Source organism: Phocoena phocoena, chromosome 17 (assembly GCF_963924675.1).
Source record: "Phocoena phocoena chromosome 17, mPhoPho1.1, whole genome shotgun sequence".
NCBI classification, from domain to species: Eukaryota; Metazoa; Chordata; class Mammalia; order Artiodactyla; family Phocoenidae; genus Phocoena; species Phocoena phocoena.
In genome coordinates, this window is record NC_089235.1 from 53,325,610 (window position 1) to 53,349,876 (window position 24,267).

At 38.5% G+C, this 24,267-nt stretch overlaps 1 protein-coding gene across 1 annotated transcript in view; it reads left to right on the forward strand.

Annotated features, from left to right (window-relative positions):
• PKHD1L1 (PKHD1 like 1) overlaps positions 1-24,267 on the forward strand; it is a 154,667-nt gene that overhangs the window by 73,478 nt on the left and 56,922 nt on the right. Inside the window, exons 38-50 of the mRNA XM_065895147.1 lie at positions 594-1,578; positions 5,532-5,780; positions 6,485-6,634; positions 8,058-8,232; positions 9,187-9,343; positions 10,081-10,237; positions 12,187-12,266; positions 12,739-12,868; positions 13,885-14,014; positions 17,775-18,016; positions 19,111-19,247; positions 21,276-22,305; positions 23,639-23,830. Coding sequence (XP_065751219.1) covers positions 594-1,578; positions 5,532-5,780; positions 6,485-6,634; positions 8,058-8,232; positions 9,187-9,343; positions 10,081-10,237; positions 12,187-12,266; positions 12,739-12,868; positions 13,885-14,014; positions 17,775-18,016; positions 19,111-19,247; positions 21,276-22,305; positions 23,639-23,830 — 3,814 coding nt within the window. The remainder of the gene's footprint in view (positions 1-593; positions 1,579-5,531; positions 5,781-6,484; positions 6,635-8,057; positions 8,233-9,186; positions 9,344-10,080; positions 10,238-12,186; positions 12,267-12,738; positions 12,869-13,884; positions 14,015-17,774; positions 18,017-19,110; positions 19,248-21,275; positions 22,306-23,638; positions 23,831-24,267) is intronic.

The following is a 24,267-nucleotide window of genomic DNA, read 5'->3' on the forward strand; positions in this document are numbered from 1 at the left end:
CATTAGTTCATGGACATTTGGGTTGTTTTCACCTTTTTGGCTATTATCAATAATGTAACTATGAACATTTGTGTATGATCATAATTTAGTTTAAGATTAATCCAAGATATGCCTTAATCAGCCCCCAAATTAATTTCATGAAAAAAAAGTTTGCACTTGATCGATTTTTTAAAAATTTATTTATTGATTGATTGATTTTTTGGCTGCATTGGGTCTTTGTTGCTGTGCACGGGCTTTCTCTAGTTGCGGAGAGCGGGGGCTACTCTTCGTTGCGGTGCACGGGCTCCTCATTGCGGTGGCCTCCCTTGTTGTGGAGCATGGGGCTCTAGGCGTGCGGGCTTCAGTAGTTGTGGCTCGAGGGCTCTAGAGCTCAGGCTCAGTAGTTGTGGCAAACGGGTTTAGTTGCTCCACGGCATGTGGGGTCTTCCCGGACCAGGGCTTGAACCCATGTCCCCTCCATTGGCAGGCAGATTCTTAACCACTGCTCCACCAGGGAAGTCCCCAATTTTTTAAATTTAGTTGTTGCTAATACAAAATTTAAGTTCACACTAGAGTAATGTATTGACTTGTTTTCATGTTCATTTTATTTTCAGGTTACAATTGGTAGCTATCCCTGTGTTGTAGAAGAAAGTAGTAATAATTCCATTGTGTGTCATATTGACCCTCAAAACTCAATGGATGTTGGCATCAGGGAAGTTGTCACAGTAACTGTCTACAATCTGGGAACTGCTATCAACACACTGTCCAGTGAATTTGATAGGCGATTTGTACTTTTGCCAAACATCGACGTGGTATTACCAAATGCAGGGTCAACTACAGGAATGACAAAAGTGACCATAAAAGGCTCTGGATTTGCAGTTCCTTCTGCTGGTGTACAAGTCCTTATGGGTCATTTTCCATGTGAAGTTCTGTCAGTGAATTATACAGCCATTGAATGTGAAACATCTCCTGCTCCGCAGCAGCTTGTGAAGGTAAATCTTCTGATCCACGGAGTGCCTGCCCTGTGTCAAGGGAACTGCAGCTTTTCATACTTAGAAAGCATCACTGCTTTTGTAACAAGAATCTCCCCAAACACCGTCAAAGGATCTGTAAAAGTTCTTATTGAAGGAGAAGGTTTTGGCACTATCTTGGAGGACATTTCTGTTTTCATTGGAAACCAACGGTTTAGAGCAATCGATGTTAATGAAAATAACATCACTGTTCTTGTGACTTCTCTTCCGGCTGGAATTTATCCTCTTAATGTTGTGGTGGGAATGAAAGGCTTAGCTCTGGGAAACCTTACTGTCAGCAGCCCCCCAGTAGCATCTGTCACACCAACTTCTGGAAGCATTGGTGGTGGCACTACTTTGATGATCACTGGAAATGGCTTCTATCCAGGCAACACCACAGTCACTGTTGGGGATGAACCTTGCCAAATTATTTCTGTCAATTCCAGTGAAGTCTACTGCCGTACCCCAGCAGGGACAGCTGGAAGGGTCAGTGTAAAGATCTCTGTGAATGCAGTCGCTTATCCACCTCTGTCATTTACGTATGCCTTGGAAGATACTCCACTTCTCAGAGGAGTTATCCCAAGTACAGGTACGCCAATACCTGCTTTTTTGGTGTCTTGATATACTATGATCAGTAATATTTACTAGCATAGAATTGGAATAATGTTTACAAATGATTTTTAGGATATGTTTTTAGACAAACCCTCTTAATCAATACATAGGATTTGAGTTCTGTGTAGTCTCTATTGTGTGATTATTTTTTGCACATTCTTGGGATAAAATATTTGGCCAAATTCCCATTTCTGTTTTAAAACAAAATCCCCATTAACTTCACCTAAATTTCAAAATGAGGAAGAAATAGATGGATACCTGTGGACTAAAATTGGTTATTAATTTATGTCACTAATGTTAATATGACAGGCAATACCTGTTAAACTTCATAAGTAGTTCATCTTATTAACATTGAGAATTTTTTAGAGTATCTTGTTTCCAGGAAACTACAATTGATTTTTAACTTTATTAACACAACAGAATTCCTTTTAAGGGGGTAATTGGCCCATTCAGGTGGAAAAAATATTATAAAATAGGATTTACTTAATTATTTAGTATGACTTGGTCTTCTGAGCTAAGAATAGATTGAGATGTCTTCCTGATCCTTTGTCATTATGTTATGCTGTTTCTGATCACCTTCAAGCTATTGGAATGCTTATCGTCTATGTAATGATTTCTGAAGAGGCAGCTATAGTCTAATGGCTGAGAACATGGCCTTAATACCTGGATTCACACCTTGGTTCTTCTACTTTCCAGTGGTGAAACTTTGGACGAGTTTCTTAAAATATCAGTTTCCTTACACATGCAGATACCTTCCTCATAAGGTTAAAAAATCTCATTCATATAATGCAACGTAAAAGTTTCCTTTAATAAAGAACTTATTAAGGGACTTCTCTGGTAGTGCAGTGGATAAGACTCCATGCTCCAATGCAGGGGGCCCAGGTTCGATCCCTGGTCAGGGAACTAAATCCCACGTGCATGCCGCAACTAAGAGTTCACATGCCACAACTAAGGAGGCTGCCTGCCACAACTAAGGAGCCAGCGAGCTGCAACTAAGGAGCCTGTCAGCTGCAACTAAGACCCAGTGCAGCCAAATAAATAAATAAATATTTTTTAAAAAATAAATAAAATAAAGAACTTATTAAATGTTGGCCTTTTAAAAAAAGTCTTTGTTAATTTACAGTGCCAGGAAATGTATCAGGTTTGGGTAAGATGTATTCTGTGCCTTCAAGAAGTTTGCTATTGAAATTTTCTTTTAGACATCAAATTTTCTCATTTAGAATTTTAAAAAGCAAATATTAACAGTAGCAATGGCATACTTCCTCCCATATATTTGCAATCATTGCAAATGAAGAACATATTGGCATATGTTCCTTATTTCCATGAACCATTTCTGTCTCATCTCTCTTTGAATGTATCTTTCAAAACAATGTATCTGAAGATAGATGAGGGCTTCCCTGGTGGCGCAGTGGTTGAGAATCCGCCTGCTGATGCAGGGGACGCGGGTTCATGCCCCAGTCCGGGAAGATCCCACATGCCGCGGGGTGGCTGGTCCCGTGAGCCATGGCCGCTGAGCCTGCATGTCCGGAGCCTGTGCTCCGCGACTGGAGAGGCCACAACAGTGAGAGGCCTGCGTACCGCAAAAAAAAAAAAAAAAAGATAGATGAGACTTGTAGACAAGTGAGAACTGAGCTATTGGGTTGGCCAAAAAGTGCCTTCGGTTTTTAAGTAAAAATAAAAAGCACATTTTTCATTTTCACCAAGAACTTTATTGAACAATGTATTCACCCTTTTGTTCCAACTACTTTGCCGTTTTTCAGGCAACTCGTAATTCCATCTTCCCAAAACGTTTCGTCTTTTTGAGCAAAGAACTGGTCCAGGTGCCTTTTACAGTCTTCCAGGGAATTGAAATTTTTTCCATTAAGAGAATTTTGTAAAGATCGAAATAAATGGAAATCCAAAGGTGCAATGTCTAGTGAATACAGCAGATGAATCAGAACTTCCCAGCCAAGCTGTAACAGTTTTTGCCTGGTCATCAAAGAAACATTTGGCCTTGCGTTATCCTGATGGAAAATTATGTGTTTTCTGTTGACTAATTCTGGACGCTTTTCATTGAGTGCTGCTTTCACTTGGGCTAATTGGGAGCAGTACTTGTTGGAATTAATCGTTTGGTTTTCCAGAAGGAGCTCATAATAGAGGACTCCCTTCCATTCCAACCATATACACAACATCACCTTCTTTGGATGAAGACCGGCCTTTGGTGTGGTCGGTATTGGTTCATTTCACTTGCCCCACGATCTCTTCTGTTTCACATTATTGTACAGTATCCACTTTTCATCGCCCATCACAATTTGTTTTAAAAACAGAACGTTTCTGTGACGTTTCAGTAGACAACTTCATGTGCAAATATGGTCAAAAAGGGTTTTTTTGCTTAAGTGGAACCCAAACATCAAAGCGATGAACATAACCAAGCTGGTGCAAATGATTTTCAATGCTTGATTTGGATATTTTGAGTATGTTGGCTGTCTCCTGGATGGTATAATGTTGATCTCAATTAATGTCTCAATTTGATCGCTATCAACTTCAACTGGTCTACCCGACCGTGGAGCATTGTCCAGAGAGAAATCTCCAACATGAAACTTCGCAAACCACTTTTGACATGTTTGATCAGTCACAGCACCTTCTCCATACACTGCACAAATCTTTTTTTTGCGTTTCAGTTGGCATTTTTACCTTTCTTGAAATAATAAAGTATAATATGCCAAAAATGTTGCTTTTTTTCTCCCATCTTCAATATTAAAATGGCTACACAAAAATTCACCAATTTTGATGTCTTTTTTTAAATGCACGCTGATATGACAGCTGTCACATACAGTCTAACAAAATTGTTTCAAATGAAGTTAAAGACAACTAAGTGCTACTAGAGCCATCTTACGGAAAAAAACGTTCAAACCTTTTGGCCCACCTAATATTTTATTTACTGAAGAGGCAAGGTATACATCACACTTAGAACACTTCCATATGAAAGGTGAAAATACCAGAGAAGATTAAAAACTTAAGACCTGAAAACATTTTTTAATCTTGTATCTTAAAACTATTCGTAACTTGAAAGATCTCAATATCTATGGTCTTTAAAATGGCAACTTACATTTCAGTGACACTTACTATGGTCAATTATGTAGTTATTTTTACTGTTACTACTTGAATTAAAAGCAAACTAATACGTGCTGACTCTGCATTTGTAACAAGTTATGTTGATTAATAACTATTCACTTATTATTTAGGTACGTAGGTCTGTGTTTGGATGCCCTGTGAAAAATTCCATGTGTGTAATGCCCTCAATGCTTTTTGTCAAAAGAAGGAAGGAAGGGAACAGAAGGATTGAGATACTTTATTCTATGTACATTTATTCAAGGCATTAACATCAACATTCATCTATAAGTCTTTAAATTAATTCCTTGTTTCTGTATTTACTATCTTACACCTAATTATTTATATATCATAATTTGTTTATCAAGTCATATATATTGAAAATATTTGAATTAAGAAAAATAGTCCATTCATCAGAAGAGTTGCAAATATCAGGAAAGTACCAAAAGTTTTAAAAAGTAAACCTCATCCCTAAATATGCTCTAACCCACCACCCACTGCTCCAGGCATTCATTCATTCTTCAGACATTCTAGATCTTCTCTCTTTTCCATTAGCCTGAATTATTAGTAACTTACAACTTTCATCTGTAGAATGGACAGATGTGCTAGAAAATAATGGGCATTGAGATAAATATCTTATAATCAAGATACCATAGACTGCAATGAAATTATAGCCAAAATGTATATGACATGACATGTACTGTTGGTATTTATATTAGTTTTAAAACACTGGATATTATTTTGTTTATGTAAGTACATGGGTATATCTTTAAATGCATGTGCAAGTATTGGAATTTAGGTATATATTTATATTTATATGGTTTGCTTTTTGTTTTTAAGGTCCTCCAGGGACTGAAATTCAGATCAATGGGTCAAATTTTGGTATTGATATCTTGGAAATTTCAGTGATGATAAATAACATTCAGTGTAATGTGACCATGGTCAATGATACTGTATTGCAATGCATTGCTGGAGATCATGCTGGTGGCACTTTTCCTGTTATGATGCATCATAAGACAAAAGGCTCTGCTGTGTCCACAGTCGTATTTGAGTACCCACTTACTATTCACAATATTCATCCAAGCCAAGGTACGCATGAATGTACCAGAACCTAGAAATATTTTATATTGTTTCAGTAAACATTTATTTAGAAAGAAACATATTCTTCAAACCCTGCTAAAATGTGTAGTTCCTATAACACACTAAAATATTTTTGTTTATGCATCAAATTAATAAGCATGCAAGGGTATCAATCATTTCAAAATATTTGTTTAATGCCTATATTTCTCTTGTGCTGTATAATTTATTTAAAATTTAATATTATTGACAATGTCCAGGTTTTATTTGGAAATTGTTTTAAAATCATGTTTAGATATCACTGGCCTGTAATTATGTCTATCTAAATAAGTATTTTTTTTCTGTTTGAAAATTATTTTAGTGGTTAAAAACCTTAAGCATAACCAATGTGCTTTTAACTAAAATGGTAACTTTACATTTGTGTTTTGACTACTCAAATTCTTTGTGACATTTCTTTTAAATAAAATTTTAGTTCCTAGAAGTAGTTTAAATAAATGACCAGATGTGACATTTACTCAGTGAAGGTTTTAAAAAACTACAATCAAAAGAGATTCTGTTGCACTAATATAATATAATATAAATAATTTCAATTCTTCGAGTCTTTTCATTTAATGAAACTTGCTTCCATTTCAGGTGTTAAAATAAAGTTAAATATATGTACAGAGGAGGTTTTCTTTTCATTAACTTTGTCTTTCCCTTTTATATGTCTTCACTAGGGAGCTTCGGTGGTGGTCAAGCCATGACTGTGACAGGCACTGGGTTTAATCCACAGAATTCAGTTGTATTAGTTTGTACCTCCAAATGTGCAGTCAATAGACTGAAATCTAATTGCACAACATTATTATGTGAAGTTCCACCTAATAATGGTAAGTAGTCAGAAAAAAGAATGGAAGTCTTTGAGAACTGTTCAATTTTATAGAGGTGGGTCTGAATTTCTTTTTTCAATTTTTTGTATTCATTTGGGGCAATTGAATCACCTTTATGAATTTCCTGATTTTAAGCAATTTCTTCAGAATTTTGTTTTCTAGGCTTATAATATTTTCCAAGATTCATGACATTTGGGTTAGACTGAATTGTTTTTAGTAAATTGCAGTTTTTCAGTTTATCACATAAAGAACATGCCAAATGGAGAACATGTTTTTAGTTCCTATTGGAGTATTAACTTTCCCTTAAAGGGGGGATAGTATAATGGTTATGAGGATGAACTCCGGTAATTCGTTGCCAAGATTCAAATGCAAGCTATGTCTTTGGGCAAGTTATTCAAGCTCTCTGTGTCTTAGTTTCCTCTTCTGTAAAATGAAAATGATCCCACTAGCCTACTTATTGTGAGGCTTGATAAGTTAATGTATGTGAAGTGGATAGAATGGTATCTGAAACATGATATGTGATTTGCTATTATTATTACTCTTATTTATTTTTACTTAGTGGTTAAAAGTCTGGGCTCTAAGGAGCCCCTGAATTTGTTTTGCCACTAACTGTCACCTCAGCTAAGTAACTTACTCCTGTCTGTTTCAGTTTGTCCATCTATTGAATGGAGACAATATTAACCCTAGTTCAGTGGATTACTGTGAAGTTTAAGTATCTGGTATTTTAAGTACACAACAGATTTTAATCATCTAACAAAATTTAAGAAGAACTAAAGAGAATAATATAGATGAATAAAGGATATGGTTTATGCACAAACATTTTTTTAAAACATTAACAAAATGTGATGAAGCTTTTCTAAACGTTTTTGCTTCTTCTGACTTCTTAAAGAATACTGAAGAAAATGTAACACTTTTGTGACTGGGCTTACTTATCATTTCAACATCAGAGTTTGTATTCTGATTTTTTTTTTAGTGCAGTAATGCTATAAAGATTTGTCAAGGTTTGTTTACCTTAACAGTAGCTCCGCTTCTTTTTTCAGCGTTTTTGTATTGAGTTTTTGTAGCTTTTCTGTCTGTTACCTCGCTTTCAGCTGTCAGCGTGCTTGCTATTAGCCGTTCTTCCTTCCGTCCTCTCTAATTTGCAGTGTTGAATCCTCTAGGACTGGAAAACCAAACAGGCAGGTTTGTAGAATTGTCTACAATAAGAGGCTCTGAGGGAGGATCTAAGGGTTTTTCCCCTGTTGATGATGTGTGCGAATTTTGTGATGTGTTTGACTATTGCTAGAGATCTTTATTACTTCACGTAGAGCCTGTGAAAGTGACTTTGGGAAAAGGAAGATGTTATTAAAAATATTTGGGAGTTTTGGACGTGAATAAGGGCCTAATGGCAGAATCGAACTCAGTTTGATTCCTCTTATCATAGGCAGGGGACCCAAGCAAGCCTGTGAAGTGAGTGTGGTCAATGGGAAGAATTCATCTCAGTCCACGACTCCTTTTATATACACCATGTCAATGACTCCACTCATCACTGAAATAGCTCCCAGGAGAGGCAGTACAACAGGGGGCACCAGACTTACAGTCCTGGGATCCGGCTTCAGGTACTGTCTTCACATGCATATACATCAGTGAATCTTTCCGGACTCTAGCTGTTATGCCTGCTTTCCCGTGCGCCAGGACAGTGTTTGAATATAGTCATGTAAAGTCTACCCACTTGCTCAAAAGCCACACTACATTTACTGACTACATACTCTGTGTCAGGAACCTTTCTACCCCATAGAAACTTCCTGCCTTACCTTCTTAGGTATTGTTTAATACCATTTTATGGCTAGAAGACTAAAATTAGAGAGGCTAAATAACTTGCCCCAGATCTTAGTAAGTAACATCACAGGTGTAAGTCACTTTACTGTTACACTTTCCCCAGAATCTCATCTCCAACCATCATCTGCTTCATTGGCTCAGTGAAACATCTCTTCATCCATTTCACTGTAACTGTTTAGGTTCCTTCTTCATAAACATATTCATTATTTTGGCTCAAATTTTATGTACTGCCCTATCATCATCCCTCAAGTACATTAAGTTTGACTTCACAACCCCAGATCATTTAAATCACAGCGGGCAATGTTAATTCCTCAAGTACCTGTAACTACCTTGGACTTGCATTTTTACATGGAGATTAAATTCCAAAGTCTGTGAATGTGACAAAAAATGTCACATAGGCAAGATAATCGCTGAAAGTGTCTTACATAGGTGCCTGCTTGGAGACCAATGTAGAACTTCTCAATAATTTGAACCCAAGCAGTTTTTCTCCAGCACTGCAATACTTGCTAGTTTGTACAGTTTTATTTCCTGACCTCTCAATCTCTTTGTTTACTTTTTTCTCAACAAATATTTTGAAGTTTTACTACTGAAAAAAAGTGTCAGTCTGCACTTTGATAGCTCATAGGTAAGATCATTAATTTTACAATAATGCGTATGAATAATAGGGTTTGACAATGGGACCTAGACATTCGGGAAAAACGTCAATGTTTTGTTTTCTTTTTTTTACTTTACAGTGAAAATATACAGGATGTTCTTGTTACCATAGCTGAAGCCAAATGTGATATTGAGTATTCCAACAAGACATATATCATCTGCATGACAAATGCCCACACTCCTTCAGGGTGGGCTCCAGTGCATGTCAACATCAGAAGCATCGGCATGGCCAAACTGGTAACAGTGCTGCTGGATAGAGTAGTCTCAGCAATAGAAAAACTAGCCTTATGGGAGGTGAAGTAATTGGTAATGGAGTTGTTGGGGTTTTTTTGGCTGTGTTGGGTCTTTGTTGCTGCGCATGGGCTTTCTCTAGTTGTGGCAAGCGGGGGCTACTCTTCGTCGTGGCACGCGGACTTCTCATTGTGGTTACTTCTCTTGTTGTGGAGCACAGGCTCTAGGCGTATGGGCTTCAGTAGTTGTGGCATGTGGGCTCAGTAGTTGTGGCTCGTGGGCTCTAGAGCTCAGGCTCAGTAGTTGTGGTGCACGGGCTTAGTTGCTCCACGCCATGTGGGATCTTCCTGGTTCAGATTGAACCCGTGTCCCCTGCATTGGCAGGCGGATCCTTAACCACTGCACCACCAGAGAGGTCCCATTAATGGACCTTTTACTTTGTTAATGTCTCCAAAAAATAACTAAGATGTGACTATAATAAATTTAAAGTAGGTTATTTTTTTTTGCTTGTTACTAAAATTTTATTATTTCAGATTTCTCATTATTCAGGATTGCAGGGTAATTGGTAATAGCTTTTTTAGTTTTTTATTATTGTGAAATTAATCAACAGGCAGCTCTAACATATTTAAAGTAGGTTATACTTAATGAAAATGTTCATTGTTTTAGATTTCTTCATTTTGAGGAATTAAATGAAGAATTGTGATAAAACCTCTAAATTGAAAAGTCTCTCATTTCTATTACAGGATAATGCTGACTTCCTATATGTTGATGCTTGGTCCTCCAACTTCTCGTGGGGAGGAGCATCGCCCCCAGAGGAAGGCTCACTAGTTGTTATTACAAAAGGACAGACAATTTTGCTGGATCAGAATACCCCTATCCTGAAAATGTTGCTTATTCAGGGTAAATTTCTGGAAATCTGTTTATTAGACTCTGCCTGTGAAATGGTTCTGTGAAGTTAATTTATCTTTTTTTTTTTTTTTTTTGCGGCACGCGGGTCTGTCACTGTTGTGCCCCTCTCGCTGCGGAACACAGGCTCCAGACGCGCGGGCTCAGCGGCCATGGCTCACAGGCCCAGCCGCTTCGCGGCACGTGGGATCTTCCCGGAACTGGGGCACGAACCCGTGTCCCCTGCATCGGCAGGCGGACGCTCAACCACTGCGCCACCAGGAAAGCCCTGTGAAGTTAATTTAATCAAAATTCATGATTATGAGCATCCATAGTTGTATCAGGTTTTGAATACAGAGTTTAGTACTGAGTTCTTTAAATTGAGTATTATAATCCATTTGTGGTTATGAAATTTTTTATTGCATTGCAACCAGAATCTTTTAATGAAATAGAATAGAAAATATCTGAGTGGGGGCTTCCCTGGTGGCGCAGTGGTTGAGAGTCCGCCTGCCGATGCAGGGGACACGGGTTCGTGCCCCGGTCCAGGAAGATCCCACATGCTGCGGAGCGGCTGGGCCTGTGAGCCATGGCCGCTGAGCCTGTGCATCCAGAGCCTGTTCTCCACAACGGGAGAGGCCGCAGCGGTGAGAGGCCCGCATACCGCAAAAAAAAAAAAAAAAAAAAAAAAAAGAAAATATCTGAGTGTACTGCATCTTTTATATGGGTAAGCATCTTTTAAAGTCAAGTGTTTCATGAAACTTTTGTTTCAATAACTGTGTGTGTGTGTGTGTGTGTGTGTGTGTGTATACACCAATGCACATGGAGTGGATTACAACAGTAAAAACGTATTTCCCATTTAGAAAAACACTAGTATAGTGGGTCCTATAGGGGTTATAAAAATCATAGAGATTTGTTAAATTCTATACTAAATGACCCCCCTGACTCCTCTTGGATGCCAGGTTGTGATTTAACCTTTGTCTGTGAACCTGCTTTCAACTGTTACATGAAGTTCTCTCTGCTTCTTAATCTCTTATTTTTAATACAGCAAGCTAAATAACCAGGACTGTGACAATTGTGTGTAAAAGAAACAATAATTGGCGAGGGTAAAACACTTGAGGCTTTAGTATATAAACTTTGCCATAATGGTTTTAGCTGTTCATAGGCCTTTGCATTTTGTTTTTGTTTTAACTTCTGGGACAACAGCAGTGTTTCAGTTATTTGAAGTTATTAACTACTGAACCTTTGGATAGGTAAAGTTTCACCGTTCACAAATTTACATCAGTCTCTTAAAAAACGTATCTCAGCACATTCTTTAATAACGCTAATCAGGCTATAGCTGTTGCTAGTGCAAATTAGTGGATAAAAGTGCAGACCTAATGTTGGCATTACAATAGTTTATGGAAAGTGTTTTTCTTTTATTTTAATTTTTGGTTCTTAATTTATATTTTGAGGTCCTGTGCTTGTAGAACTAGAATTCATGTAGCTGCACTACTTAATAACATTTAAAATAACAAATGATCAAGGGGGAATAATCTGCCCTGGGGTTTGACTTCCTAGCAGCTCCCTGGGTCTTGTCTGAAGTTTTTTTTTTTTGTTTTTTGTTTTTTTGCGGTGTGTGGGCCTCTCACTGCTGTGGCCTCTCCCGTTGCGGAGCACAGGCTCCGGATGCGCAGGCTCAGCGGCCATGGCTCACGGGCCCAGCTGCTCCGCAGCATGTGGGATCCTCCAGGACCGGGGCACGAACCCGTGTCCCCTGCATCGGCAGGCAGACTCTCAACCACTGCGCCACCAGGGAAGCCCTTGTCTGAAGTTTTTATACTTCATGTTGCCAAAGAGCTGAAGTAAAGTGACATGCATAGTGACAGCAGATAGGAATAAGAAGTTAAATTTTAGTGTATAATTTAAGAAATAGCTTTTAATAAGACTATTCCTTGTGATATATTTCAAAATTGTATGGTTTTTAGGTGGAACTCTAATATTTGATGAAGCTGACATTGAACTTCAGGCAGAAAATATTCTAATTACAGATGGAGGCGTTCTTCAGGTATACGAGAGAACTTGATCTGTATTCATTGCTAACCTCTCCATTTCTTTTTAAAATATTATGTGTAAAATGGACAGTTAATTATGCTAAACTCTCACTAGTTTATCTTTGCGTAGGTCTCTGTTCTTAGCATAAAATCTTTTTTCTGGATTTTAAAAGTTCCCTAGAATACTGTTGTGCTTTTAATGGGAAGATAAAGCATATTTTCATAGAGCAGAATTGTAAATAGAGCAGAAAAAAAAATTAGCTCTGAGATGCGGCTAAAGTCAATCAGTATACTTTCCAAAGGTCTGGCATCGCATATTTAGCTGACTGGAAAATGTAAGGTTTATCTTTTGGAGGAAAGATACTGAGAATGGAACAGTTGATTCTCAAAAGAGAGGGGAGAAAAGAAAAGACTTTCCTTTTGAATGATTAGAGTTGTGGATGATGAGTTTTACTTTCTGAATGATGCTTGTGAAATCCCTCGCAGATTGGGACGGAAGCCTCCCCATTTCAACACAAGGCGGTCATTACCTTGCATGGGCACCTGCGATCTCCTGAGCTCCCGGTATATGGCGCCAAGACACTGGCTGTGCGGGAGGGAATCCTGGATCTGCATGGTACGGGCCGAAAGGATTCAAGGAACTGGTCCAGGAGAGACTAGCCAGGAAGCCAGAGATAATCCTCCTGATAACTCTCTTTAAATGAAACCTTGCCAAACTTCTCCTGTCTTTACGTGTTCCCTCTTTACCCCTCTTTATCTCTTCCCTCCTTTATCCGGTTAGATCAACCCCTACAGACCACCAAGACTCACAACCAAGGTCACTCCTAGGACGCCCTTCCTTCACATCCTTTGCCTAATTTAGCACTTGAAACAGTTCATACTGATTGTTTTCTTTATTCATCTATCTAAACAAAAAGGCATTAAGTCTAGAAGCAGAAATTATAACTTCTTATATTTGTATTTTAAAATGGGCTCTTTCTAAAATATAACTATAAATTTATATTTGCACTGTTCTATAACTATATGTACTGTGGAAAATTATCAGCAAATAAAAATGATTATGATCATGTTTGAGGTATCAGTGTAGCATTATTTAAAGGAAGCATGGTGTGAATCCTTTTTATATGAAGTCTTCTACATTGCAATACTCTACCTCTTTTATAAGTTTAGAATATATAAGGATGATACCCCATTATGATCATAAATGTCCTACATTATGCTAAATATATACACTAATAGAATTTTCAGAAATTTATACATTTCATTTGTCTCCAGATTATCAATTTAAGCAATTCCTATCAACAATGACAAAGATAATAGGCCTCTGCCCATTTTAACAGTAGTATCACACAATTTATATTGAGTTCATATAAAGATTATCATAAATGGGATATGTCATTGCAGAAGGATTTTTTAAAAACTTATAGACCTATACATGTTATTACAAACCTGATTGTTACTTTTATAAAGCAAGCACTCTAAATGTTTCTCTTTTGAGAAAGGTATAAGATGCTAAGGTAAAATGAACTTTCTCAAAATTGATTCAATCCAGGAAAAGATTAAAATGCATGAAACTCTCAATATCCAAGAAAACACATCTGAGGAAATTCTCGGTTTGTATGTTGGCTCCAGGTCTGCCTGTTCCTGTGATTTGGACTCGTTTGGCTCATACTGCAAAGGCAGGGGAAAGGACTTTGATTTTATACGAAGCAGTAACTTGGAAACCAGGAGATGAGATTGTAATTGCAAGCACAGGACACAGGTATGACGTCTTCTGGACCCGCTAATTTTGATTTAGAATAGAGATTTTTTTTAACTGTGTAAACAAGGGATGATTCAGAAGGTCCACAACTATTTAATTTAAATTTGAAACATAGAATAAAGAAGCATGAACAGCCAAATATGTATTTGACAAATATTAACATTGGGTTGACCCCCAGTGTGTTGAGTTTCCACTGACTGAATTTACCATGAGAAAAAGTATAAATATATACTAATAAAAGATTTTAGTCATTTTCATGGTTAAGTTCCCATGTAAGATTTCGTTTGACAAAAGCATTCTGCTATTAAAAGTCAGTTGAAAACCTCTGAGTGAGAGCTTTAGCTAAGTACATCAGTGCATGCAAAAATGTAAATGAGCTTCTTTGTTTGGCGCCACCAAATGACACATTTGAAAGAAGCTAGTGAACTCTTATCTTACAGTCTTGGCAGTGGCTCCCATGGAGCAAAATTGTTAGTAATGATTGAATAAAAGGGAGGAAGGAAATTACAGTATGAGTGATGATTAACGTGACCTTTTACATGTCTGACATTTTACAATCGAGGCTGCTTATGGCCCTTAATTTGTTTAATTATATACTTTAGCAAATAAGAAATAAAACGAACAAAACTAACACAGCTACACCAAGAATACTGGTGGGGAGAGGAAGCAAGAGGAGCCTTATTTTTGCTTTATTGTTCAAATTATAAGCAATAGCAAAATTGGATATAGTCGATGCTGATCAGGGAACAAATAGTAATTTATGACAAGAAACAGCTAAATTATGTTAAGGTCGTGACTCAGTATAGAATTAGAATTCAAGGTGGCATTTTGGGTTTGTCATTTTCCAAGTTAAAAATAGACTTACAGACATTAGGAAGTGTTAAATATATACTTAGCTTTATAAGTGCTCTTTTTTTCTCTGCCCTTGGAATTGCATAATGGCAAAATTAAAAAGCAGCAAAATGACAGGGCTTACAAATAGAATAGAAAGTCCTCATTTATAGCTTTTCGGGATGAAATAAAAGAGTAAGTTTAGAATTTAGTTTAGGAATATTTCATTTTAAGAAACAAGAATTAAGGAGTTTCCCACCAAATCTAACTCATTGTTCACTATTTAATTCATAAATCCTATTTCAGAGTTTGTAATGCAGGTGGTTAAGAATACTACTTCTAGGGACTTCCCTGGTGGCGCAGTGGTTGAGAGTCCGCCTGCCGATGCAGGGGACACGGGATCATGCCCCGGTCCGGGAAGCTCCCACATGCCGCAGAGCGGTTGGGCCCGTGAGCCATGGCCGCTGAGCCTGCGCGTCTGGAGCCTGTGCTCCGCAACGGGAGAGGCCACAACAGTGAGAGGCCTGCGTACCGCAAAAAAAAAAAACAAAACGAAAAGAATACTACTTCTAAAGTCAGTCTGCCTGGGTCCAACCCCCGGCAATACCACTTACTAGGCCTGAGGTCATGTTATTTCACCTCTCTGTGCTTCTCTAAAATTGGGATGCTGTTAGTATGTATCTCAGAATTACTGTAAGGACTAAGTGAGTTAATATGTGTAAAACAGAGCAGAACTTGACTCAAAGTTAGTGCTAGATAAGTGTTAGATATTATTACAAAGGAAGAAAAGGTGCATTTAGGTGCATATAACATATAAAAATGCTTTTTTAGAAACTTCTTTTGTTTTTGTTTTTGTTTTTTGGCTTCATTGGGTCTTCGTTGCTGCGTGCGGGCTTTCTCTAGTTGCAGCGAGGGGGGCTACTCTTCATTGCGGTGCACGGGCTTCTCATTTTGGTGGCTTCTCTTGTGGAGCACGGGCTCTAGGCACAGGGGCTTCAGTAGTTGTGGCACGTGGGCTCAGTAGTTGTCGCTCACGGGCTCTAGAGCTCAGGCTCAGTAGTTGAGGCGCACGGGCTTAGTTGCTCCACACCATGTGGGATCTTCCCGGACCAGGGATCGAACCCATGTCCCCTGCACTGGCAGGCAAATTCTAAACCACTGCACCATGAGGGAAGTCCCTGGAACCTTCTTTTCTAAAGAAATCTCTGTTCATCTGAATTCAAGAGAATTCAGGAGAGGCCAGTCCAAATCACCTGAGGGATCTTGTACTATTGATACACCCTATCTCAAGCATCCTTAATCTTCACCTCCCCCTGCCCTCTCCCCCTATAATTCCTTCCCTGGGTCTTTTGGAATTATGAGTTTCCCCATCCACCCACCATCTTGAAAAAAATAATAACTTTGGTCGCCTGTCTCTTGTAGCTTCTCTCTCTTTCTCTCTGTAAATTATTGAACTGCTTAAATATTATACCCATTTCTTCCATTTCATTCTCGCTATCCATGTTTTCCCTTTAAATCCTACAGTCTAATTTTGATCCTCATAAAAACTTTCCTGGTGACCTTCTGACTATCATCATTCTTTGCTTCCTGCATATCACCAGGTTCTCTTGGTCCTTCCCTTGAAATGCCTCTCCCACCAGCTTTCCATGCACTCAGTTTAATTTAGACTCTCAGCCCCTCACCCTGGAATATTCCATCATCTTCCTATTTGGGCTCCATTCCTCTACCTTCTTACCTCAGGAATTCATTCTGCATTGATTTATTCAGTCAGGGAAAAACTGTGATTGAATTGTGACACGTACTGGACCAAGTGCTCAGCATACAGAATGATTTAACGGGTGTCTTACCTAGAGGAGCAGACAGGTATGGGAAGGACAGAGAAGTAAATGTGTGGTAGGACTGCAGTGTGGTGACCGTGAGTGCTGATGGGGCCTCACGCAGAGCTTACTGGGAATCCAGAAGAAGAGTTGGGAAAGGTGAGAGAGGTGCCTTTCAACGTGTTTCACATGCGACATTGTTATTTAAACTGGTAGTTAAAGGAGGAAAAAGATTTGCAAAGGGAGAGAGGAATCAAAAAGGAATGTCAGGAAGATACAGAGGTAACTCCTCTAAGGGCACCTCTGTCAACAGCACCAATCGTGCTTTAGTAGATAATACACAATCAGCCATAGAAACACATGTCTCTCGGAACTCAGGGGCACTTTCTGCTTGGTGTCCCCAATACTTTGCTCTGTTCCTAGAAAACAGGATGGACACTCAATAAGTCTTTGTTGGAAGGACTCAGTACATGAATGTGTATATTATAGGTTTGGCCAGTCCTTTTGCTGGAACTTGGTATGTGTTGAAGGAATGCGTAGAAATGAGAACTCCTGAGCTCACCTCAGTCGTTTCTTTTCCCTGCTTAGGAACCTCCAATGGATTCCCTCTGTAAGGGTTTCTCAGTCTCAGCACTATTGACATTTTGGACCAGATAATTCTCTGTTGTGTATCATAGGACGTTTGGGTACATACTCGGCCACTACCTTCTAGTAGCAACATAGCACCCCCAACAAGTTGCGACAACCGAAAATGTGTCCAGGCATTACCAAATGTCTCCTGGAGGGATGAAAGCATCCCTGGTTGACAACTGTGATCCTCAAAGTTATAAATGAATAGTACTTTTGAATACTTTATAGAATTAGTCCAGTTCTGTGAACAAGTATAGCACTTGGAAAATATTTATTTAATTGAAATGCATCTGTAAAATTTATTCAGTTACTCTAAGAAAGAGTAAAATACTGTCTTGGATTTCCTCTTCAGAATATTGTATGACATAAAAAGTTTTCCTGTTTTACAGATGAGTGTTCAGAATAGCATAAAACAAATACAGCAAAACACTGTTATGTTAATTTATATTAATTTTGAGAGTTTTGGGTTCAAATTTTTACAGACACAGCCAACAAGAGAATGAGAAAAGGACCATTGCATCTGTATCTGCTGGTGGCAGGAACATAACGCTAACTAATCCGCTGAATTACACACACTTAGGAATCACTGTCACCCTCCCTGATGGAACTCTGTTTGAAGCAAGGGCAGAAATTGGAATTCTTACAAGAAATATTTTAATAAGAGGATCTGACAACGTGGAGTGGGATAACAAAATTCCAGCATGCCCTGATGGATTTGACACAGGTAGTCTTAGCAGCCTTAGTGTGTCGCCTAAAATGTTTATAGACACTGCAAAAATCTTCCCTGTGTGCAGAATCAGCCCCTGTTGAGAACTCATGGACTTGGTTATGCTCTAGCAATAAATAAGCCCCAAATCTTAGTGATTAAAAATGATAAAGGTTTATTTCTCATTGATGCTACACGTGTCCAATATGGGTCAACAGGGGGGCTCTGCTCATTGTTACTTTCCAGGGTCTAGGCTGATGGAGTCTTAATCTCAACGTGGGTTTCCATGATCTCTGAGACAGGAGATGAGAAGGCTGGAGAGTTAAGCACCAGCAGTTTGTTACTTTGGTCCTAAAGTGACACGTGTCCCTTCTTCTCAGGTGTCAATAGTTGGAACTGGTTCCATGACTATAATTAAGTTACCACAGTTCTCGTATATATTATATATATATATATATATGTATTTATAAAACTGTGTATAACCATATAAATGTATGTGTGTAGTTAAGAAACACAGTGCATTTCACAAGTCTCTTTTAAATATTTTATGTAATCACTACTACCATTACAATCCCATAAGTACTTGAATAATAGCTGATATAGCTTAGACACAGCCTTTTCTTCGATGGGAAGCATAAGACAAAGCTTACTGATCAATGTCAAAAGACCTGCGTTCTGATTCCTTTCATCTGCGTGGTCTCACAATGTCCATTGTGAAACCTAGTTTCATCCTGTTTAAAATAAAAATACTTCCTGTTCTGCCAACCTACTATAGTTGTAAGAGTTAAGTGAGATAATGCATGTTCTAATCTTGTACCAGTGTAAGATCGTATTAGCTATGTTAATCCCAAATCTTGGGGAAAATAAATTCAGCGATAATAAAACAAAATACCTGAGTACTTTAGGGGTTGCAAAGGTGAACAAGACAAGGCACTTACCTTCCTTACTATGCAGAGGAGGAGATAATGTGAACGCAAATAATTATGTTCCAGGGTGAGATTAAAATTGTATGTGAATAAAAAGATATTATTAGGTATGAGAAACAGTCTTTATATAATTAGAGGATTTTGACACGGTTTTTCTTTATGATATCTTAAAAAATATTTTTAAAGGTGAATTTGCTACACAGACATGTCTCCAAGGAAGGTTTGGAGAAGAAATAGGAAGTGACCAGTTTGGTGGATGCATTATGTTTCATGCTCCGATACCTGGTGCTAACATGGTAACTGGAAGAATAGAATACGTAGAGGTAAGAGGCATTATCGTTAGCGCTTTGTCCAAAGTTTTCCATACAATTAATGTGAATTGAGCACCTGCTTTTTGCCAGATGCTACTTATAATCTGGTAGAGGAGACATAAACAGATGATTTTAATACATCCAATTACTCACATAATCATGCCAAATTTTTGTTTCTCTGCTTTTATCACACCCCACATCAGATTCATTAACAAGGTCTATCCACTCTGCCCACAAAATACTGTATCCTGAATGTACTGTTTTTCTACCTTTTCCACCTGGTCCCTAACCCAAGCCACCATCACCTCTCACCTGGTCTACTGTGCTTTTCTCCTAACTGGTCTTCCTGCTTTCACCCTATCTGCAGTGAAGTCTCCACACGACAGCCAAAGTACAATTTTTAAAATGTGAATCAGATCTTGCTAACACTGTTCAGAGCTCTTCAGTGGCTTCCTATTACACCTAAAACAAAAAGTCCAAGCCTTTTCCAAAGGATCCACGTGATCTGACCCCCTGCTGGCCTCTCTCTTGTGTGATCTACCCTTGGCGCCTGCCATGCTGGCCACATAGACCTCCCTGTGTCCCTTGCCCACGTCAGGCACACTCCCGTCTCAGGTTCTTTGCACTTGCTCTTCATCCTGCTTGGAATGCTCCTCCACCAGGTACTTAAATGGTTCACACTCATTTCAGTCAGATCTCTTCTCAAATGTTATCTCTTCAGAGAGGATGTTCCTCACCACTTTTATTTGAAATAGCTGCCCAAACACCTGTTTTTCTTTATTAACTCATAACTCCTGATATATTTTTAATTTGATTTTTATCTCTTCCTCTAGAACATAAAGTCAGTTAGTTCAGATATTTTTGTCCTTCTGGTTTTCTGCTGATTCCTCTGTAGCTGGAACAGTACTTAGCCTATAGCAGATTCTCAATTGACTATTAACTGAACAAATATATAAATAAAAGAATAAATATGCAAGTTATGCCCAAGAGATCAGGAGCTCCTCTGTATCTTATTCACATTCAGCCTATATAATCTGGGTTTAGCACAGTTTCTATCAAGTATTCAGTAAAAGGAAGGAATGGAGGAAGGGTGGGAAGGAAGGTTAGTAAAATCCATAAATCCATTAAATTTGGAACAGCTCACTCACCGGCAGTGAGGGTGGCAGAGTCAATGACTGCATATTGTAAAAAATAAACCTTCTCCTAGGTTATGTTACACACATGTAACATCTGGATATGGAGTGGGTGAGGTTGCCAGTGTCGATCTGTATAGTAAATATTATTAATAGTTAATTTTTATTTTTAGATGAAGAATGAAAATAAATAGATGCCCTACCATTTATTTCCAAACCTTATGAGATCATATTCCACACACACGCACACACGCACACGCACACACGCACGCACACACACACACACAGAGGCATCTTCTGTATTAGCTTATTAGATCGTAGACCTGTTGAAAATATAGCAGAGTGGTTAATAAGAGCACCAACTCTATAATTAGACCAGTGAGTTTAAATGAAACTTTGTGACCATGAACAAGATACTCTAAATTTCACTTTCTTCATCTGTAAAATGAAGCTTATGATAAGTGGCTACTTCCTAAGATTGTGGTAAAGACTGTGACCATGCATATAAGGCATTTAGCAGAATATCTGGCACATGGTAAACATTCAAGAAATGTTTCTTCTTATTAAAAAAGAATCAAAGTGAAGGAGAAAAAGAAGTCTTTTACGAGGTATTTTGCTGAACACGAAAGTTTCGTAACAGCAAGGTGAAAAGTAGAAGAGTCGAAGATGGCTTTTGTTCATTCATTCATTTGCTAACAAGTATGGGCTGTTATAGATTGAATAAAACAAGGTGGGTTGGGGGTCAGATAACATTTTTAAATGATAAACAGGAATAATATGGGAGATATAATTGCATTAATAATAATTAATGTAAAAGTGGCTATTATTTTGAAACAAGAAAGTATGAGCCAGGCAAACTCTGAGTCTGTGTGTATCACTAAATAGCTGTGATTTCTGGGCTTGACAGATATTCCATGCTGGCCAGGCATTCCGGTTGGGGCGATATCCAATACATTGGCACCTGCTTGGAGATTTACAGTTTAAATCTTATGTAAGAGGCTGTGCAATTCACCAGACCTATAACAGAGCTGTTACTATCCATAACACACATCACCTTCTGGTTGAGAGGAATGTTATATATGATATCAGGGGGGGAGCATTTTTTATAGAAGATGGTATTGAACATGGCAATATCCTGCAATATAACTTGGCAGTATTTGTACAGCAAAGTACTAGTCTTCTGAATGACGACGTGACTCCAGCTGCATTTTGGGTAACCAATCCAAACAACACCATACGACACAACGCAGCTGCTGGTGGCACTCACTTTGGCTTTTGGTACCGAATGAACAACCACCCTGATGGGCCATCCTATGACCGAAACATTTGCCAAAAAAGAGTTCCTCTTGGAGAATTCTTTAATAACACTGTTCATTCTCAAGGTTGGTTTGGATTGTGGATATTTGAAGAATATTTCCCCATGCAGACAGGATCTTGTACTTCTACAGTGCCAGAGCCTGCAATATTTAATTCACTCACTACTTGGAATTGTCAAAAAGGAGCTGAATGGGTCAATGGAGGTGCACTTCAGTTTCATAACTTCGTGATGGTCAATAATTATGAGGCTGGAATTGAAACGAAGAGGATCCTGGCTCCTTATGTTGGAGGATGGGGTGAAGCCATTGGAGCAGTGATTAAAAATGCCAAAATAGTTGGTCATGTTGATGAACTGGGAATGGGGTCTGCATTTTGCACAATGAAAGGCCTGGTTCTCCCATTTAGTGAAGGGTTGACTGTATCTTCCGTACACTTCATGAACTTTGACCGTCCCAGCTGTGCAGCTTTGGGAGTGACGTCCATCACTGGCGTTTGTAATGAGAGATGTGGAGGCTGGAGTGCAAAATTCATTGACATCCAATATTCTCACACAACAAACAAGGCTGGCTTTCGATGGGAACATGAAGTGGTACTGATTGATGTTGATGGTTCACTTACAGGTAATGTGATGTTTTAATTTCTGATAAAATACTTTGGAAATATATTTTTTTGTTTGTGTTAACACAGAGAGTTGAATTGTCAAAGCAGACTCAGATGAATCACAGATCTTAACTGGTGCCAAACTTTCCTAATGACTTAAGGATATAGGTCAACACTAGGCATAGATGAGATATCCTTTTCTAGCAAAGTCTCAAACTATCAGATGCAACCTCCAAATATGTCCCTTTTCTCCTGCATTTGCACTTGGGTTTTGAATTAACAGCAAATTTTGAGCAATATTTATGGAATGTTGATCACAATAGGAAGCCATTTCATTTGAGAATGCCTCCATTTTGTACTCGGTTAATTACGCAGAGGAAACTGCTTACATGACTACCCAGATTCTCCAGCCAGTCATGCCCAATAAATGTATAAATTCCAGGTTTATTTACATAAGCAACAGACTGGATGTATCCTGCTCAAGTACCTTAGAGGGAAGTAATAAGTCACAGGCCTGCTGTTAGCCTTTTTCTTTCCAATCTAAATTCTGAATTTGGAATTGATTCAAAGAATATGGGAACTCTAGTACAAAATTCAACATTCTTTGTAGGTTAAATCTTTTCTACCATTTCAAGTTCAGAGTAAGTCAAATCCTTTTGTAAATAATCATGGTTTCTAGAGTTTAGCATTTTTATAAAATTTTAATGATAATGACTTGGCAAAATCAGATAGGAAGTGTGTGTGTGTGTGTATGATTCTGCATAATACTTTATAAGAGAGACAATTGACAAGTAAAGCTACAGATATTTGAAAGCCTTTGAAAGATGGAAGGTTCATCTCAATACTCAAAACAGACTGAATTCTCAACTACAGTTGTTGACTTGTCTCCTGTTCTAACTGTGGCTTTAAGAGGGAGAACATTTAGATGGTTCTAATATTCAGAGCTTTGTGTGACCTTTATTCATTTACTTAATTCAGCTTAGATTCTTAAGTTTGTTGACAGTCCATTGGTTGAGAGCGCAAGCTCTGTGTTCAAACTGCCTGGATTCGTATCCTTCCGTGTGTCCTTGGCCAAGTTACTTATCCCACATTCCATCCCCTACTTTGGCTCTCATGGGTGCTTCAGATCCCATGTTTCAGCAGCATCCATGATAAGCTCCCTGACGGAAGAGTCCACTGCAAAGCCTTTGTAGAGGTCCCCTTACCCCATGACAAAAAAAAAACCCCAGGAAACTAGACTTTTAGATTGTATTCGTGGCACTATGGGTTATAGTAAATATATGTTTTAGACTGTTTAGCTTTTTAGTTTTCTAACATGAAATAGGAAGTCGGCTGTTTGTGTTCATTTCCTAGGTCACAAAGGACACACCGTCATTCCACACAGCTCATTGCTGGACCCTTCTCACTGCAGTCAAGAAGCCGAGTGGAGCATAGGATTCCCTGGGTCTGTCTGTGACGCCTCGGTCAGCTTCCACCGGCTGGCATTCAACAAGCCTTCTCCAGTGTCTCTGCTTGAAAAGGATGTGGTTCTCTCAGACTCCTTCGGTAAGTAGAACACAATCATTTAAACCACTCATTTAAATATGTTTTCCTCAATTTTCATCATCATCTTCTTGAGAACACTGGGAAAAGCATAATATTTATATCAGTCAGAAACCAGGCAGGAAACAAATATCACATCCCAAAATGGGCTTGTGAGGAGTGTTGAATAAACGCCTGGACCAGCATGACATTCTGCTGATTAAGGAACCTCCAGCCAATATTATGACAGACAGCAGGAATGTTGACATAGCTTTAGGATCAAGACAGTAAAAATATACCATTTTTTCTGCCACTGAAAGCAAATTATTTTGATTATCTTTGCTGATTGAAATAGGATGGGGGGAGCATCTGCTAGGTCAATAGCTGCACAGAGACTGTTGATTTACTGATTTGTTTCAGTAAAGCTAATGTACCTGGAACACCAGATGGCTTGACATCAT